This window comes from Ammospiza nelsoni, chromosome 15 (genome assembly GCF_027579445.1).
Source record: "Ammospiza nelsoni isolate bAmmNel1 chromosome 15, bAmmNel1.pri, whole genome shotgun sequence".
NCBI lineage: Eukaryota > Metazoa > Chordata > Aves > Passeriformes > Passerellidae > Ammospiza > Ammospiza nelsoni.
The window spans coordinates 18,783,458-18,795,590 of NC_080647.1; the positions used below are offsets into that span (position 1 = coordinate 18,783,458).

Consider the following 12,133-nt stretch of genomic DNA (forward strand, 5'->3'; position numbering starts at 1 on the left):
CCCAATTTCCACAAATGGCAGATTTTAGCTTTCTTTTACAAAAAAAAGTTGTGTTTTATGGCAAAACTTTGTGGTGTCTGTGTGACGTCGTGTGGCTTCAAGGAGCTTTTGTCCTGCTGTGTCTGTGGGTCGGTGACACAAACACAAAGCTCCACCTTTGAAACAAAACCCATTTTCCTTCCTTTTTCCTTTCATCTTTGAACATCAAGGCTCAAGGTCAGCGATGTGTGGGTGTGGCGAACGTCCTGCACATCCTTCCTTTCAAACCCAGAAATTAACTGAGCAATTAGGAATTAATTCCATGTAATTAGAGCAATGAAACTGCACACCCAGGATGGTGAAAATGACCCGGGAATTTCTGGCAGGGGGGAGCTGTGCCAGGGTGGTCCTGCATGGGCAAGGCTCAGGAAATTCGTGCCACCCTTCCCTGCCCTCAGCAGCTCCAGGCTGTGCCAGCTTCAGCAGGATCTGATGGTTTTGTGGGATGTGTGGTTGTGAGAGAATGAAAGGAAATTCTAACTGGGCATTTGCAGCTTTTCACACATTGTGAGGTCTGGGCAGGGTTCCCCCCTCCAGCTGCAGGTTTCCATCCCTTTTTCCCAAGTCTGGGGGAAAAGAGACCTTCACTGTGCTCAGGTGATGGAGGGAAGGTCCCAAGGGAATGTGGTGCTGGCATGAGGCTCCTCAGAGCCCCCAGGCTCTGCTGCAGCCACAGGGGGATCAGGACAGAGCTTCAGGATAGACACCACAGGAATTTCCCCATGGAAAGGGTGCGCAGGGAGGCCTGGAGTGCCCATCCCTGGAGGTGGGGATGGGGCACAGGTTGGATTTGGTGACCCCAGAGCTCTTCTCCAGCCTCAGGGACTCTGGGATTGGGAGTGCTTCTGGCTCATGAACCAGGCAGGCGTGAGCTGTTGCGTTGCACAATCCCAGAAGGGTGGATTTAATGTTTGATTGAAGGTTGCCTGGACTGTTTCAATTATTGAATTCCTGATTGTTTATAGCTTGACTTCAGAAATCTCCTGGTGCTTCTTAAATATCCCCAATGTTTATGGAACAGCATCAGTGTTAAACAGTCACTGCCTGGAAAAAGGGAAAGGCAGCAATAAAAAGCTGGTCCTTCAGAGCAGCTGAGCATTGTCTAAAATCTGGAATCCCAGACTGAGCTGGGTTGGGAGGGACCTTGGAACCCACCCACTGCCATCCCTGCCATGGCAGGGACACCTCCCACTGTCCCAGGCTGCTCCAATGTCCAGCCTGGCCTTGGGCACTGCCAGGGATGCAGGGACAGCCCCAGCTGCTCTGGGCACCTGTGCCAGGGCCTCAGACTGGGTCGGGGCCTTCAGAGGCTCCTTCAGAACCTCCCCCTCCAAAGAGAGCCCCTGTGTGCAGGAGGTGCTCTGGGACCCTCAGGTGCAGGCTGTGAGCTCCCAATGCAGCCTGAGGTGCAATTCCCATTGTCCCTGGTGCCCCCAGGAGCAGACAGCAGGACAGGAATGTCCATCCCTGCCCCAGGAACGGGATGGGCTTCAAGTCTGAGCTCAGGGAGGAACTAAATCCAGCTTTAAATGACTGACTTAAAAATGGCACAGCCACTGGCCCAGGGGCTGCTCCAGCAGGGGCTGGGGATGGTCTGGAAGGGGTCGAGGTGGGTCTGGCAGGGGTTGGGGTGGGTCTGGCAGGGTTTAAGGTGGGTAGGGTTCCTTCCAGCTCCTGCTGTCCCCTCTCAGCCATCAGGTGTCAGGTGACATCACTGCAGAACAGGGACAGGGTTTGCATTGTGGGCTCGGCTGGTGCACGGAAATTCGAGTCTGCGCCCTCTCGGGAGGCGGTGCTGGGGGCTGGACCTGCCTGCTGGGCCCGGTAACCCGTGCCAAAGGAAAAGGAAAAGCCTTCTCCCCCCGCTCCCCTTCCCGGGGGTGTCCAAAAGCTGGGCTCCAGCTGCTGAGGGCCACCAGATTGGTGCTGGAACCCTGGGGGCTGAGAATTTCAAAATTTCTGTGCTGCCAGGCACTGACCCCCAGGAGAACACTGCATTGACCTGAGGCTGTGGAGAAGGCTTCCAAAATTTAATGATAAAATTGAGATTATAAATTTGAATAAAAGTGTGTAATATCACATAGTAGAAAACTTAATACTTTAGAATATAATAATATAATTATATATATATATAACACATTTGAAGTTTTAAAGCAGTAGCTAGTCCTTCTTCACCTTCTTCATGAGTTTAAGAAGCATTGTGTAATTAGATAAAAAGTCCACATTACAAACCACAAGTACTTAGCTATTAAGTTAAAAATAAAAATAATTGTAGTGTAATTTCTTAATTAGACAGTTTATCCTTAAAAAGCCTTATAGAAAGAAAAATACAACTCAATCTTTTTAGTTTGGTAGTAAAGTACTATAAAACTCACAACTTATAGTATATATATGTATATAAATGTAGTATATATATAAGTAATATAAACAGTATGTATAAAATAATATAAATAAAGTAATACAAATAATAAAGTAATATAATAATAAAATAATAAAATAAATAATAAACATAATAAATATAATAAAGTAATATAAATACTTTAAAATAATAAAGTAGTAAACATCTAAGTTAATAATAAACATCTAAGTCCAAACAAAAAATAGCATCTCACACATTTAATCCCAACCTTAAAAAAAAAAAAAAAAGAAAATTAAAAAGCAGCACAAGATCCCCCCTTGCCCATGGAGTGGGGACCTGGCCTGGAGCTGGGCCTGGAGGCCAAAACTCTCAGCAGGCTCGAGGAGGCTCAAAGGAAGGAGGTTCAAACCTCTTGCAGGCTTTAAATACATTTTAATTGGAGGCTTGTGAAGGTCAGAGCAGGCATCAATTATCCCAGAGCAGGAGGTTTTTCCGCGTGACTGCCCTGGGTGCTGCTCGCAGCCTCCGGCTCAGCGGCCAAGGCCTCCATCAGCGCCCAGGCCTGGGGAAATGAGGCTGTGCTGGCACCAGGGGCAGGGGGAGCACGGCAGGGATCCCTGGAGAGCTCCAGCGCGGGCTCAGCTGGTGGGAGCAGGGCCTGGAGCTGCTGCTGGGCCACCTTGGGTGGCACCTGGGTCCCCACAGAGCTGGGATCACCGCGGGCAGGACAGGATCACTTCAGAGCTGGGACCATCAGTGATGCCCCGTGGGTTTGGGCTGACGGAAATAACCCTGGTGAGGGCACAGGTTGGCATCTGTGGATGTCCTTTGTGTGAGGAACGCAGAGTTTCACCCCTTCGCCAGGAGTCACAGAGCCACTGAGGCTGGAAGGGCCCTTCAGGGTCCTCCAGTGCCACCGAGGCCTTGCAGGGACAGGGAGGGCAGCAGAGGGACCTGGGGGTTCCTGTCCCAAAGGGAGCTGAGACAGTTCCTTACCCAGAAGGAACTGGGATCAGCATGGGAGAGTGAGGTGGGGCTTGGGGCATCCCATCCCAGGGCCAGGAAGCCAAACACAGGGAGCAGGAGTGCTGGAAGCTGGGCCTGGCTACAGGAACACTTCAGGGGTCTCAGGGCACCCAGTGCTCCCAGGAGAGCTGGATTTATGGGATCAAAGCAATTCCATTCACTGTTCCTAGGGTGTCACCCTGATTTTTTAAGATTTTCTAAGCCTTCTGATGTTTACATTCTTGTAACGAACTTTCTCACACACTTTCTGTAAATAACTCATTGTTTTGCATTCTTTTATGGAAGGAGAGAAATTTGATAGACTGTTAGTTTGTCCAGTGTCATTGGAGAGGTGGCACTGTCACCCTCCAATCCACTATCACTATTAGAAAACTATAAATGTTAGAGTCAGGAAATAAACTGCCCTTTTGTTCACCTTGAGAGCAGCAGCGTGTGCCCTCGTGTTGTTTTGTGTCCTATAGAGACACCAGGGCGTTCTTTCAGTCCCCAGAGCTGGATCCAGCTCATCCCCAAGGCACACAAGGTGCTGTTAGTCTCAAAGGGGCCATTACCCCAGGTGCCCACAAACTGCAGGCTGAACTCTTGTTTTTAACATTTCCAAGTCCCAGCTGCGCCATCCCAAAGGAGGGTGGAAAGCAGGGAAGAGGAGCTGCCATCAGCTTTGAAAGAACAGTGAGCGTTTCATCTCCTGCAGGGTAATTAGAGCTGTTCAAGTGCTTTCCGTGGAAAGCAGATCCTTTCCAATTAAGGACTGTGCTGCTGATTTCAGGCACTTGCAGAATTTATTGGGGAAGAGTTGGTGTGGCTGTGCCTGCACTCCTGAGGGACAGGATGGGACAGGATGGCTGGGCAGGGACAGGGACAGGTCACCCCCCCAGGGCAGGGCAGCCCCACAGCCTCGGGCACAGCTGGAGGTGCCCCCTGGTTCATCCAGGGGCTGTGATCCATAGGGAACACTCCCTGCCGGGGATGGGAGAGGAGTTTGGGGTGCTGGAGCTTTTCCAGAACTTTTCCTCAGCATGGAAAGAGCTGAGGCAGGGCAGGGACCCCAGGGAGAGCTGGGCTGGGCTTTGCCCCTGAGCTGGGCTGGATTCTGCCCCAGAGCCCCTGAACACTGGCATCCAAACAAGGTTCCAGCTCCCTTTTCCTTATTAAATAGCCTGGAATTGCTTTCCTCATTAAATAGTTTGGAATGGCTTTCCTCATGGGATGAGGAGCTTCAGCATGTCCTCAGTGGGACACTGCAGCCAGGCTTGGTCCCAAAGCAGGGGATCAAGATGACCTCAAGCCTGGCTCTCAGAAAAGCTGCCCATGAGCCCCAGGACTTCCCAGAGGTGGGAACAAACTGTGAGTGCTGTCTGGGCGGTGTTCCATGCCTTTGGAAATGGGATCCTGTGTTACCTAGCACGGGTTTAAGCAGCAGCCCCGTTTGCAGCGTGCAGTTTGGGGACACAGTTCAATGGGATTTTGCTGCTGTGCAGAGAGGACATTTATCTCCTGTGCTGGGTGGCTCATGTTGGATGCTTTGTTAGTGGGAATGAACCATTTTTATGGATCTCCTGCTGCCTGGGACATCCCAGTGCCCCATCCCAGAGGCTGGTATCCAAAGCTGAGCACCAGTTGCATTTATCCAGCACACAAGATGAGGGATTTAATGTACCAGGGACATGAGCTGGACCATGAATCACAGGTTATTCCAAATACCAGAATGAATACTGGAATATCAGCTGCCTGTTGCATATTTGGATGGCACAGGGGTGGGTGTGATGCTTGGGAATGTTTGCAGAGGGAGAGGAGCTCTGGGGAATTGTTCATGATCCTGATGGGAAGAGCAGGGATGAGCAGTGGGCAGATCCCTGGCTGAGACGAGCTGGGGGAGGAGGCTGTGCCAAGCCCAAAGCCATAAGATCAGCAGCCTGCATTCCTCCTGGGCATGTGGCTTCCCAGGAATACTGCAGGGACAGGCCCACCAGCAGGGAACAACAACCTCCTCTGAGATTCTCCCAAAGAGGGCTGGGCCTTCTTATTTCTGACAGGCAGAGTCATTCCAGAACCCAGGAGAGAGTTTTGTCAAGGGAGGACTGGGGGTGGTAAAAGCTGGAAGGTGTCCCTGCCATGGAATGGTTTGGAACTGGAGGAGATTTAAGGTCCAATCCAACCCAAGCCATTCTGGGATTCAATGTGGGATTTTCTCCTCCATAAACAAAAGCTCATCCTGCAGCTTCCATGGAAAATCTAGGAGTGCAAACAGAACAGAACCATTTCTGACAAGCACAGCCAGGTGCTGAGTTAACCTGGGTGCCTCTCATCCCACCTGACACAAATCCCAAGGGATCCTCGGGGTTCTGTGGGCACCAGAAGGTCTGGCCCAGCTGGGCACTTTTGCAAGGTCTCCTCCACCACTTTCCTCCCAGATCTGGAAAAACACCTCTGGCATGGCTGGATTGGATTTTCCCTGTCCTTGATGCTGCAGTTCATGGATAGGGAGGAATCCCAGCTCTGGTGCAAGGCCAGAGCCTCCCCACCCTCTGGCTGTGCCACCATGGCTGTGGCTCTGTGCCTGTGCTCTCCTCTCCCCTTGCCTGCCCGGTGTTTGTACCACAGCTGATATTTTGCTTATCCCCTTTTCCATGTCTTCCAGGGCCTTGTTGGCTGTGAGCAGGGGCAGAAGGGGAAGGTGCTGCTGAGACCATGATGTCCCTGGGTGTCACTAAAGGTAATTCCTTCCTCTGCTGGTTTTCCTCTGTTTCCCTTGCCCAGCTGGAGCTGCTGGAATGTCCCTGCAGGGACAGGACACCAGGGAGGTGTTCCAGTGAGGTGTGAGACTCTGTGATCCAGCGGGATGCTCATCCCGAGCTCTGCATGGCCACGTCTCCATCTTCCACCCACCAGCGAGGGGAGGGCTCTGTGCTGGGCTGGATCCCACCCGCCCCGGGGTGCTGTGAGCGCTTCCCTCCCTGTCCTGCTCTCCAGGAGGGCCGATCCCGCCCACGGACGAGGATCGCCGCAGGATCATCCGGCAGATGAAGGTCCGCACCACCCTGCGGGGCGACAAGAGCTGGATCCAGCACCACAACTCCGACTCGGACGAGGAGAAGAGCAGCCCCCGGTAGGAGCATTTCCTTGTCCTTCCCTTTCCCCATCAGGACTCCCTGAGTTGGGTCATTGATTCAAGCCCCATTGATCCCACCCTGTGCCCAAGGGCATTGTCTGGAGCTCTGGGCTCCCCAGGCTGCGCAGGATGTGCTGGGACAGGTTTTGGGGTGGTTTTGGGGTGCCCTTGGTGCCAGGCCCTGACACTGCCTGTGGGAACCCAGAACATCCTCAGAGACCCTGGCACAGAGCCCAGAACACCTGTGTGCATTTGATTATGACCCATGGAGCAAATTACCAACCTTGTATGAAGATCAGCAAGCCACAACACTTTAGGTAGGATAATAGTGAAGTTATCACGGGGTGCAAAAGTAGATTTTGGGGTTTTTGGTATGGCAAGATGGAGGCATCTGGGTGTGCCCAGCCTTTCTCCTTCTTCTTCTTGGACTCCATCTTCTGCTGTGATGGTGGTACTCACAGATTGGTTTAGAGCAGAAGCTCACTGTCTAACACAGGTGATGGGTATTGGGAAGTAACTGTAAACATTGTACACGTAGTTTTTAGTATAAAGACATAACACTGCCCTGGGGGCAGGCAGAGTGCCTGGAACTGTCCTGCTGGACGGACCTCGGCAGGGCAGGAGAAAATTTATAGATAAGATACAATAAACAACCTTGAGACCGAGAAATTAAGATCTCCAAATCATTCTTCAAGTGCCAGGCTGGGAAAAGAGACTTTTAACAATCTCGGGGTCGCAGTGACCCAGAAAGACCCCGAGAACTGACAGAGGAGTTGCTGCTCCTCTTTATTTCTGATAAATGCAAGGTGGCCAGAAGCTCAGACAAGCTCCAGCTGGGATTCAGCAGCACAGACAGGTTGGGAGGCTCAGGAGAGCTCTGAAGTTTTGTGAAGCCAGATTGTGCTCTGGAGTGACAAACTCAGGGCAGGCCTGCAGGGAGTTTAGGATGGGAGAGGCGGGAGATCAGACAGTTCCCTGGCTGTCACACAGTGCCCTGTGCCAGGGAACACCAGTCTGCTCCAGCTCCTCTTTACCTGGGAGCAAACCCAATTCCAAACCCCCCTTCCCTTCCCCTCTCTCCAAACCCATGCTCAGCAGTCAGTTAACCACATCCTTGTGTTTGCTGTTCCCTCAGGTCTGGCCAGGCTGCTGGGACACCCCCAGCCCCCAAACCCACTGCTCCCCAGCAGGACAGGTAATTCCAGGGGCCCATTCCCATCCATTCCCTGCTCTGCTGCCTGCAGGGCTTGGTGCAAACCCTCACTGTGTGCCCCCCTCACGTGCTGCTGCCAGCACAGCCCTGGGCACAGCCCTGCTCACAGGGATGGCTCACCTTGGAGAGGGCAGGGAGTGGCTCCCCAGAGGTGCAGCAGGATGCAGGGGTGACTTTAATTCAGGGGAACGGAGCCTTTGAGCCATGCATGGCACAAGGCTGGGCTGGGACATCAATGGCTGTGCTGGTGCAGCCCCTCAGTGCTCCAGGCAGGAGCTCCTCAGGGCAGGGGGAGCCCTCGCTGGGGCTGAGGTGGGTTCAGAGCATGAGGGGTCTCCAGGAACTCAGGAGCTTGGAGGAATATCCTGAAATACCAAACTCTTGGGAAGGGCCTGGCCCTATGTGAGAGCTCTGCCCTCTCCCCTGAGCACTTCCCTGCTTCCCTTTCCCTGTGGCTGCTCTCCCCACTCCTGGTGCTCTCCAGAGGAGCCACGCTGTGCTCCCTCCTGGGAATGCACCTCGGAGGAGTTGGGGTGCAGCTGTGATAAAATAATCAGGATCTGCATCACAGTTGATTCCCCCTCCTGTGCCACCAGCCTGGGCCAGAGAACACTGCCAGCAAGGCTAATATTAATTGGTTCACTCTAAAATTAATTTTTCCTATAAAAAATCCTTAAGAGAGCTTGTTCTTGATTATTCATGTCAAACATCCCTCCAGAGCCAGTCCAGCTGTGGGATCCCTCCAGGCCTGTTTAGCTGAGTTTTGGTTTGACACCCACGTGGACTTTCCCCTTCAATCCTGGTGCTGCTGCTGTTGTTTTCCCTGTGTTTTTTACTCCCTGATGTCTGTTCTTTGCACAGGTCCTCTGCCCCCAAGCCCCAGTCTGGATACCTCATCAGGTGGGTATGGAGTGGGAGAGATCTGGGCTGCAGGGGGAGGAGAACTGGCTCAGGAGCAGAAAATGTTCCATCAGCTGGGAACATCCCAGTGCTCAGGGCCAAGAGCCAGCCCTGTGGTTTCACTGCTGCTTTGAACTTGGCTCCAAACATTTCCCATTTTATGTGAGATGTCCCTTCCCTCCCCAGGGGGGTGTTCACCAGGACCATCGACAAAAGCTCCTCCACGCCGGATCCTTCAGCTGCCAGCCCAGCACAGAAAAAGTACGAGGGTGTCCCCTGTGCCCTCCCCTCCATTCAGCAGCATTCCCTGCAAACAGAGTGGGGTATCTGGGGCTCTGCTGTTGTCCCCCTCCCTGTGGAGCTCCCCTGGGGAAGGAGGTGGGGAGGGATGGGAAGGTCACATTGCCAGTGTGCTTTGTGTCCCCCCAGCACTGCCCTGAAGGGACAGAGCCGCTCTCCCTCTGGATACAGGATGACCACAGAGGACTACAAGAAACTGTGAGTGGGCAAAGGGAGCAGCTCCTCCTGTCCCTGCTCAGTGGGAGCCCCAGGAATGCCCCTGGAGCATCCAGAGCTTCCACTGGAAACTCCAGTGGTTCCCAGGGCGCCTCTTTGTGGGCCAGGAGCTGCTGCTTGAACTGACACCAGGCAGGAATGGAGGGTGCAGCCTGGGAACTGGGTTTGGAGCTTTCCTGAAGCCTGGAGAAAGGCAGGGCAGCACTCTGGGCATTTCCTGCCCAGGTTTTTGTGTCCCAGAGCGTGGCTGTCATCCAGAATGGGGTTGGGGCCTCTGGGCTAAGGACAAAAGTCCTTTATGGACCTGTGCACCCCTATGGAAAATACAGGTGTCTGCCAGGGCCTGACCGAATGCCTTGGATTCACTTCTGTTTGGCTCTGGTGCCTGTGCCCAGCTCCAGCAGCAATTCCTGACCCTGGCTCTCCCTTCCCTCCCTCCCAGAGCTCCGTACAACGTCCGGCAGAAATCCGTGGATGGGGAGGAGGAGGATGTGCCTTTCTCTCCGGATGAGCATAAAAAGAGGTGAGCCCTGGAGGTGCCCCCGTGTTCCTGCAGGGACAGGGACAAGCTCTGTTCCATCCTGGAGGGTTGGTGGACCCAGGCACGGCTCAGGGCTGGGTGCAATCCAAGGATAATCCCAGCTCTCCCTGCTCCGAGCCCCGCTCTGCCCACGGGCCACCGCGCTCCCAACAAAACGTAATTAAATCCTGACGTGATGCAGCCTGACAGCACAGCCCAGTTACCCAGGCAGCTGGGAGGGCTCTGGCATCCCTGGGCTGCCTGGTGGCCGTGGGGGAGATGGAGAGGCACAAACAGGCAGGAGGGAGGAGCCCAGCTCCCCACACTGCGGGTGCCAGAGCTGGGATCACTCCAGGACTGGCACCGAGGGCAGCTCCAGGATGGGCTGTCCTTCCTACCAGGAACAGGAACAGAGAATCTCAGAGAATCATCCTGGGATGGTTTGGGTGGAAGAGACCTCAAAGCCCATCCAGTGCCACCCCTGCCATGGGCAGGGACACCTCCCACTGTGCCAGGCTGCTCCAAGCCTTGTACAGCCTGGGCTTGGACACTGCCAGGGATGGGGCACAGGACATGGATAGAACCAGGTCTGCTCTCTCTGGCTTCAGCCTTGTTGCTCTTGATGGAGTTTCTGATGCCCCTTTTCCCCAGCCACAAGTCTTGTACAAAGGAAAACTTAATCATTGTCCCCTGAGGTCCAACCACTAAAAGACCTGGAGAGGAACTTTGGATAAGGGATGGAGGGACAGGACACAGGGAGTTTCTGACTTCCACTGCCAGAGGTCAGGGATGGATGGGATATTGGGATGGAATTGTTCCCTGTGAGGATGGGCAGGCCTTGGCACAGGGTGGCCAGAGCAGCTGGGGCTGCCCCTGGATCCCTGGCAGTGATCCCTTCTCCCTTGGGACATGTGGTAGTACCCAGGTCACTGCAGACACTCCATGGAGTGTCAGCCACAGAACCCATGTCCATTTGTCTGTCCATGGAATCCAATATTGCAACAGTCCAGGTCTGCAATGGACGGTCCAGCCCTGGCACAGCTGCCCAGGGCAGTGGTGGAGTCCCCATCCCTGGAAGTGTTCAAAAAACCTGTGGCTGTGGCTGTGGCACTTGAGGACGTGAGTTGTGGTGACCATGGTGGTGGTGCTGGCTCATGGTTGGACTGGATGAATTTGAAGGATGATTGGATGATTCTTTCCAACCTTAACCATTCCACGATTCCATGAAATCTGCTCCCCAGAGCGCAGGAGCTCGCTCAGGGTTAGCCCAGCCTGCAGAGGTTGTTCCCTGCCCCTCCAAGGCTCCAGGCAGGGAGCAGCAGGGTGAGCAGGCTGTGAGCCCTGCCCTGCTCTGTCCCTCTCCAGGACCGAGGCTGCCAACAGCGTCCTGCGGCGCTCGGCCGGCCGCGAGCGCGCCTACGTCCTGTCCGCTGCCAAGAAGAGCAACGGGTGAGTGCAGGGCTGGGAGGGGAGCAGGAGCCAGGGAAGGGCTGCTGGAGCTGAGGGAGCCTCTCCAACACAGCAGCCAAGCACAGGACACAAGGGCTCCAAGGGCTGGAGCTCATTCCCTGCAAGGGAAGAGCTGGGAATGCTCACCTGGAGAAGGGAAGGGTCCAGGTGCTCTTCCAGGGCCTGAAGGGGCTCCAGGAGAGCTGGGGAGGGACTGGGGACAAGGATGGAGGGACAGGACACAGGGAATGGCTCCCAGTGCCAGAGGGCAGGGATGGATGGGAGATTGGGAATTGGGAATTGTTCCCTGGCAGGGTGGGCAGGCCCTGGCACAGGTGCCCAGAGCAGCTGGGGCTGCCCCTGGATCCCTGGCAGTGCCCAAGGCCAGGCTGGGCACTGGGACACCCTGGGACTGTGGGAGGTGTCTCTGCCATGGCAGGGGGTGTGGCTGGATGGCCTTTGAGGTCACTTCCAGCCCAAACCTTTCCATGATTCCATGGTATCTGCAGGATTCTGCAGAACTGGGAAATCCTCCAAGTATTCCTTATTGAGAGGGATGAAACTTCCAGAAAAGAAAATCCCGGGGAGTCCCTAATTCCCATTTTCAGGCTCAGTCCTTCAGCTGCTCTCTGCAGTTTTGTTGCATTATTTCATTGGTGTCACACCCCTGGTTGGGGCCAGCTTTGCCCAGAGGGGTGACAGGACCTTGCACACCTGGGGCAGGGTTTGGGGGGCTCTGCCCCTGCCCAGGGAGTGTCATTCCCTCCAATCCTTTAACTGCTCCTTAACCCTTCCTCCACAGCAGTCCAACCCAGGAATTCCCACCCCTGTTTGCCAAGAGGTAGGTGCTGCACCTCAGGGAGCACTGCTGGGGCTGGGTGCTTGTACCAGGTTGGGACAGCAGATCCCAGCAATTTCACAGCAGAGGAAGAACAATCCCTCGAAAAAAGGATGCTGAGGGTTGAATCTCACTGCTCTTTGGGATAAACAGTGTTGGAA

The 12,133-nt window shown here is 54.2% G+C and overlaps 1 protein-coding gene across 6 annotated transcripts in view; it reads left to right on the forward strand.

Annotated features, from left to right (window-relative positions):
• The window catches only part of ZNF185 (zinc finger protein 185 with LIM domain), a 30,710-nt gene that overhangs the window by 881 nt on the left and 17,696 nt on the right, over positions 1-12,133 (forward strand). For all 6 annotated transcript variants that reach the window (XM_059483255.1, XM_059483256.1, XM_059483260.1 and 3 more), the window contains exons 2-10: positions 6,066-6,140; positions 6,398-6,533; positions 7,672-7,731; positions 8,611-8,649; positions 8,836-8,910; positions 9,079-9,147; positions 9,608-9,688; positions 11,051-11,134; positions 11,937-11,975. In XM_059483255.1, the coding sequence (XP_059339238.1) occupies positions 6,116-6,140; positions 6,398-6,533; positions 7,672-7,731; positions 8,611-8,649; positions 8,836-8,910; positions 9,079-9,147; positions 9,608-9,688; positions 11,051-11,134; positions 11,937-11,975 (608 nt within the window). In that variant the 5' untranslated portion in view covers positions 6,066-6,115. The remainder of the gene's footprint in view (positions 1-6,065; positions 6,141-6,397; positions 6,534-7,671; positions 7,732-8,610; positions 8,650-8,835; positions 8,911-9,078; positions 9,148-9,607; positions 9,689-11,050; positions 11,135-11,936; positions 11,976-12,133) is intronic.